Raw genomic sequence first — 7,272 nt, forward strand, 5'->3', positions numbered from 1 at the left:
CAGAACAAACTCCCAGAAACCTGCAGGTCCGCTGCAACTCTGACTACTTTTAAATCCAGGCTGAAGACTTTCCTTTTTGCCGCTGCTTTTAATTGAACTATTCACATCTTAAACTGCACTGTAACTTTTACTCCATGTATTTTTTCTTGTAATGTTTATTTTATTATCTTTGCTTTTTAATGACTGATCTTAAATGCCATTTTCCTCATGTCTTTCATTTTTTGTAAAGCACTTTGAATTACCTTGTGTTGAAAGGTGCTATATAAATAAACTTCCCTTGCCTTGCCTTACCATCACTGCATTATGTGTATGGATTGTTAGGAGGAAACAGTAGATGTGGTGTCAGGGGTGTTGAACTGAGCGTGACGACCTGCACATCGACAGTGAAAGAGGTGTCACTCAGTGGCTGCTGGGTAATGGATGTCATGCTAGAGACTGTATGGATTCTCAGAAATGAATGGGCCGAGGGGTGTAACCATGGAGAGTGCCTGACATATAACGACTCCTATTTTACCGCACTGGCTCAAGGTCTTATCGTTTCTGTCTGTTCTTTCACACATCCTCATTTCATGTTTGCCTCTGCCTCATCTTTTCTCCTCCATCTCTGCCTCTCTTCAACTGTCCACTGACGGCGTGTTGACTTAACAAATAGCCATGTTACATCTTGTGCGAGCCGCTCAGTTTAATGAAGACTGCAGACAGGGCTTGTAGTATAGCCTCTGATCAGCCTCTCAGAGATGAATGGTGGTTCTCCTACACATCCAGTTAGGAGAGTGACGGAGTAAAAGAGAAGGAAAGAAGCTGCGTCTAATCAATTCTGTTACAGAAAGTTGTCACGTGAACTGACTGCGACCACGACCCTTCGCTGCGCTACCAAATGATCCACCCTTGTTTTCCTTTCCTGCACTATCAAACAGAAGCCTCTCCTCTCGTCTAATTTTAACTCGGAGCAACAGCCAACAGCAGCTTGATGAGGTACAGCAGATGGACAAGATATGCTCTAATCCCCATGCGGCCATATTGATTTAGATTCAGCTCTAGCAGGGCGAGCAGTTGAAGCTGCAGCAACAACAAAAAACTTACCAAAGACATTTAAGAAGTAAAATAAGAAACACAAAAGGGAGAAGTGAGCGCATCAGTATTTCCCTGCGCCGCTTAGATAAACTCCTCCTGGGGCAGTTAGGGGCCATGATGCAGCAAAATACAAAATACCTTGAGCTCTTTAAATGTCAGCCTCTGCGCTGTTCTTTCATTGAACACCTTACAAATGGGAATGGATTGCCTCTACTTCTGCTGATTCCACCTTTATTGTGCTCCGCATGTAAGCCTACTATCCAATACAAGAGGAAGGCACCGAGGGAGTAAAAGCCATTTTGAAGAATGTTCCGGCTGCACAGTGTACGTGCAGAGTGATGAAGCACGCCCGACTCTGCACAATCACTCTTTAATGCTTAAACACACATGCTCACCTAATATAAACCAGAGTATTGATCAACAGCTTTAGCTTGTCCTGCATGGTAACTGATGGCCGAGTGGGTTGGGAGCTCAACACACAACTGCATACAGACACATGAATATACACAGTAGATCAATGTGATGGAGTCCATTAGATTGTCTGGTTAGTAAAGGAGAAAATAGGAGTTGAGAAATGCCTTTTGAAACTCCTCGCAGAATGCTATTCTCTTTAAATAGCATTCCTCCCTATGTTGTGGTACTGTTGGTTTTTACGCCAGATGCAAATCATACCAAAGACCACTAATTCAAGTGGACCCAGGTGTTACGTGCTCCCTTTTCTGTTGTCTTCTCTGTCTCTCTGCTGCGCAGGTACACCTGGTCCGCCCCTGGCTCCGCCTCCCCCAGGTGTCCTAATTCCATTCAGCTGGGGACTTAAAAGGAGAAGCTGGAGGATAAGATGTCTCTCCCCCAATCCTGACGCCGGAAGACACTGTTCGGGAACAAGCTAGCGGGTGTTTCGGATCTGTAGCTTATGTGTGTTATAATGATAAACTTGTGTGTTCTGGAGGTTCTGTTAGCATAGTTTTTTCGTGGCTTTGTTTCACCCGTAGTGATTTGTTAGACTTTTGGGTAGGGGAGGGACGTCTGGGTCCTACGGCCTGTGGTGTGGCTGGCCCAAGGCCCCCTTCTGCTTTTGTTTATTTCTACTAGTCCTCCACCTCGTTCTTTTGCCGGTTGGCCTATGTGTTTTACGGCTGTAGCCCACAAATAAATGGTCGCCGTTAAGTGCTGAATGTTTGGTGTGTTTTCTTTTAGGTTGCGGGTCTCCCCACGAGCCACTACCACTGAGTAGAGGGCGGGTCGTAACACAGGCAAGGTTCCTTAAACCATTTGGTTTAAGGAACTTTAAAGAAAAGTGTACTTGGATTTAGGCCGAATCCGTGATGTGAAAACCTCCTTAGCTTCTGGGGGCGATGGACAATATTTCAGTGGTTCCGGTGTATCCAGCTAATGTTCAGCCAAGAGATAACGGCTATCTCTATAGGAAATGCACCGTCATTGTTTACGTTCCTAAGCAACTTGAGATGAGTAGTTAAGTTAGAGTTAATCAACACCAGGTATATTTGCAAAGACTCTTGGGTTGGATGTCATTATCCAGATAAATTACCCAGACAAAGATGACATGAGTGCAAATTGGAGCTTAAAGGACTCGTCCACATTTATCAAATCTACTTTAAAGAGTAATCTAATATCACTGGCCTCTAGTTCATTACATTACATTACATTACATGTCACTTGTTAGACGCTTTTATCCAAAGCGACTTACATACATTCAATACTGTGGGTAATCCCCACAGGAGCATTTTGGGGTGAAGTGTCTTGTCTGAGGACACAGCGGAATGTTGACTGCAGTGGGATTCGAACCAGTGCCCCCGTGATCCAAATATCAGCGCACTAACCACTTAGCCACAACCATCAAAGATGCAAGTATGTTTCAAATCACACTCCTGACCTGGGTTTAGGAAAAACGTGTGCTTTTTAAAATCTTTTACTAAATGTACAATTTCCCTCCGGAATAAGGACCTTTTCTATGTTATCCGCTTTATAACTTTGATTTCGGACACATTTCAGTGTTTCTTAGGACATAACAAAGCCAAAATACCAATTACAGAGGAAATTCAATCTTTACATTTCTGCGAGTCTTGTATAAATATAAACCAGAAAACATTTAAACTTCTGTTTATTCAAGACACTGGAGTGTTTAGTTCCAGTTTGCCTCTCGCCGTAAACTCTTCCTGAACTAAACCTGTGTGATCACATTTGTTTGTGCATGCCACTGCTTGGGATAGGGACAGTGTAAATACCACTGTGGTTTAGAAACAGTGATTGTGGCCTCGCGGTACCATTTTAGAAAACACATATTTTGGGGACTCTTTAATATTTGATGCGTTCTTTTGGAAAACACAACATAATGTTTGCAGTAATTGTAAAAGCAAACAAAATCTTTATAGCTCGTACATTTAAATGTTAATCCTGTAGTATAAGACACATCGATACAAACTGTATATTTATGCTCCATCGTGAAAATGTCCTGCCTACCCATCCATGGCTTCCCTCACATCTCTTCCTCTTGAGGAATGAGGGGAGGGACAGGCTGAACCAAAAATAACCAGCGGATCAGCTGAAATCCAACATAACAGCTGTAACCACCAGCGTTTTAGCATGTTTTTGTTCCAGTTATCTGTCGCTAATCATCTGCTATGGGTCTAGCCATGATAACGTACATAATTCAGTGGAGATACTATAGAAAAAAGAATTGGGGGCTCTGTGAAGGCTTCCCGCTGAGCCACTTTGAGATGAGAGTGGCTTCATGTGAGAGGATAAACCTTGAAAAGGAAAGGAGCTGGCAGGAAGGCTGGTGACACAAGCTTGAGTCACATTTTATGGATGCTACATAATAAAAATAGATTGGCTTGGTTTGCAGGTTTTGAGGGCTCTTTTCCACTATGCATGCAGATGAGCCTGGGTTAAAAATGGCTTCTTCTGGCTGGCAGCTTATTTGCCCGTTTTTACGAGATTTTTTACTTCCCGATCGGCTCACCCCAAATCAATTTAAATCATACACAATGATTCTCGTTCTTTTTTAACCTTTCCTCGTTACCACTTCCTCTCTCCCTCCTATTGATGTCCAAATAGTCAATGAGGATGGAGGAATGTCTACAGCACAGAAACCACATGCACACATTTACCCAGCAACAAGGACAGGCAGCACATACAGAAGGAAGCAGCCAATAAGGCAGTACAATACTTGTTCATTAAAGACAGTCAGAAAAAATCAGGAAGCAGTGAAGAAACTAATATGTCATTAAATAATGATTCATCCAGATGTTTTCAAGAGTGGTGGTATGAGGTAATTGTTCATAGTCAGTGCATTACCTAAAGTAGATTGTGGTTGACATTATATTAATACTGCTTTAACTTGCCATCAGACAGTGCTTTCAGGGATATGAAGCCATTATCTTTGCTCTAGTTAAAGTGAAAATCCCTCAGTTGGTTAGTATGTTATACACACAATAACACAAACTAACCAAACAAGGCAGTGGTGGACCAGAAACTTCCATATTCTGCAGTTTGGTGTTTAGTTTTCAATATATATATTTCCTCCCACACACCTGTACCCCCTGCCTGAAACGCCTCCAGTGGACTCCTCTCTTCTGGAAGATAGTGACATCACTGTGTAACAGCGCTTTATTGGCTAGCACTCCATCACATTGTACGTGATATGTTAATGTTGTTGACCAATCACAACAGATCCGGCCAGCTAACCAATCAGAGCAGACTGGGCTCTGGTTTCAGACAGAGGGTGAAAAGAGGTGCTGCAGCACAGGCAGTATGAGACAAATAAAGAGCTTTCTGAACATTAAAGCATGGAGACATGTCACAGTAGAGGCACTAAATAAAAATATGAACCTGAACATGAGCAGAATAGGGCCATTTTAAATATAGCATACATTTTTAATGAAAGTGATTTTTTACATGGTTAAAATGTGCTCCTGTCTGTTTCTTCCAAACTGGGGGTGTGCCGACTGCCTCCTATTGTAGGTAATACACTGACTGTGTATCACTACCTCATACGACCCCACTCAACAACAAGCCAAACAATTCCTTTAATGTTTTAATCATGTGGTCAGTCAGTCAATTAGTCAGTAATCCTCCTAACCAGTGCTTAGTCAATACCTGGTGGTGGTAACTGCCCTCCCTTCGATATGAGGTCTACAAGGAGAAAGTCGTAGGAACAAGGTAAGGAAGAGGTTAATATAATAACAGAACAGAATAGTGGAGAATGGGAAATGACCAGATAGGATAGGATAGGATAGAAAGCATATTAATTGTGTGGAAATGGTGTTAAAATTAAGAATTTAGGATAAAAATAAATAAATAAATAAAAATCAATTATGCATACAGTGATTTGAGTAATATCTGGATTATAATTAATCCAGGGTATACCTTTAACCTAACTGTGGCATTAAACAATCTTACTACTCCACTTGTTGCTACCTTGCATAAAACAGCACTGCATTATGGGTACATTTCGATGTATTCCTTTACAAGAATAATTGCTTGTTTTATCAGGATATCACTGAGGAGCATGAGGAACTTTGTAAAAATGTTTGTCAAACTGTTTTACTGACGGTCAAAGCTATTTAAGTCTTCTTTGATTCGGAAGAAGAATGATTCTGTATGCTGTTTTATTCATTACATTGGGGAGAGCGTGGTCGATAATTATTCAGTGCAGGTGTAGTGCAATGACAGGAATCCTCAGTGGAAGTATAATCATTACATCAAATGGGAAGCCTACTTCCAGATTTTCCGAGATATGTTCAGAGCCTCTTCAGATGAAATGAGGCCGGCCAGCTTATTGCCTGTTTACCACTTCACTGGCTGCAAGCAGCTGTTGTTCTGGCGTCATTCACAGCACGGTGTGCAGGAGAACAATCTGACCTGAACACAGCAGCTGGTGGCAATCCATTTGACACATGCTCATTTCAATTGATTAATTTGTCTTTAGCGTCTAATAAGTTGATGCAGTGTGAACGCTATTATTGTGAAAGGGCCAACATTACCCCCAAGGTTCACTCCCAGTACACTGAGCCCGGCCCATTGTTTTTCAGCTGATTAGACTTCAAAGCATGCATGATTAGCAATGACCAAGGGCGATTGGGCAGAGAGAAAAACAAGACTGCACATATGGGATTACATTTTTCTAAACTGAAGACACAACTGCGTGATGTGTCGCTCATTCAAAACCTGACTATGATAACTTTGATAACATTTCTATGTAGAATTAGCATTTGGGACATGTTAAAGGGAACATCCTCTGAATGAATTCCAATAAGTTATGCCCATGGGTATAGTCTGAAAGTTGCTTCATGTGATAATAGCAGACCTGATTTTCTTCAGCCACAGATATTTGTTTTCTTTTTTACACCCATATGAACTTTCTTATTATATTTTTCAAAACAATTTTCTTCAATTTTTCTATGAACTATTACTAATATTAATATATGGCGCTAGGACTTATTTCACCATTAGTAGCCAAACCCTTTAAAACTGTGATATTCAGCATTCATATCTTTTTAATACTAATACATCAGTGTATATGTTAAATATTGTAGTACAACATTTGTGCACATTTTGATTTGATTTTAAATTATCTTCCGTTTGACATTTTACTTATATTTTTATAAATACGTTTTTATTTTAATCATTTATTGTACATTATTACTTGAGCTTCTTATGTTAATAAATAGTGTTAGTCTTTTAAATTACTTTTTTATAATGTATCAATTTTATTCTAAATTAGAGCAACAGTCACATTTCCCCGGGGATATTTAAATTATTTGGACTCTGATTCTTCAGTCCCATTTAAAAAGAACATCAATTAGAAAATGGGCGTAGTTCCCCTTCAAGGTGAAGCAGTGCTGTTAGAACACAATGGGGTGAGAATTTACTCAATAAGAGTGATGCAACAGCTGATTATCATTAATAATTGGTAAATTAAAGAAGAACATGAAGAAGAGTAGAAAGAGAAAAAGGATATAGACATGAAACAAAATGAGAAGAAATGGATAAAGATGGAGTACGTTAGAGTAAGTCTTACCTTGGAGCGGGTTTTGAAGTTCCTGAAGGGGCCACTTTTAAACATGACCCGGTTCCTCTTACACATAATGAAGGACACCATGACGATAACCACCATCAACAGGAAGAGAGGCGTCAGAACGGCCATGATCCACAGGTTGCTGGGCGGTGTCTTCA

At 40.6% G+C, this 7,272-nt stretch overlaps 1 protein-coding gene across 1 annotated transcript in view; it reads right to left on the reverse strand.

Annotated features, from left to right (window-relative positions):
* Positions 1 to 7,272, reverse strand: part of LOC104941377 (UPF0606 protein KIAA1549L-like) — a 34,970-nt gene extending 27,698 nt beyond the window's left edge. The window contains exons 1-2 of the mRNA XM_010766469.1: positions 7,118 to 7,272; positions 5,194 to 5,229 (exon numbers count right to left, since the gene is read on the reverse strand). Of these exons, the coding sequence (XP_010764771.1) occupies positions 5,194 to 5,229; positions 7,118 to 7,243 (162 nt within the window). The 5' untranslated portion in view covers positions 7,244 to 7,272. The remainder of the gene's footprint in view (positions 1 to 5,193; positions 5,230 to 7,117) is intronic.

This window comes from Notothenia coriiceps, unplaced genomic scaffold (genome assembly GCF_000735185.1).
Source record: "Notothenia coriiceps isolate Sejong01 unplaced genomic scaffold, NC01 NC01_scaffold00003339, whole genome shotgun sequence".
Lineage (NCBI taxonomy): Eukaryota > Metazoa > Chordata > Actinopteri > Perciformes > Nototheniidae > Notothenia > Notothenia coriiceps.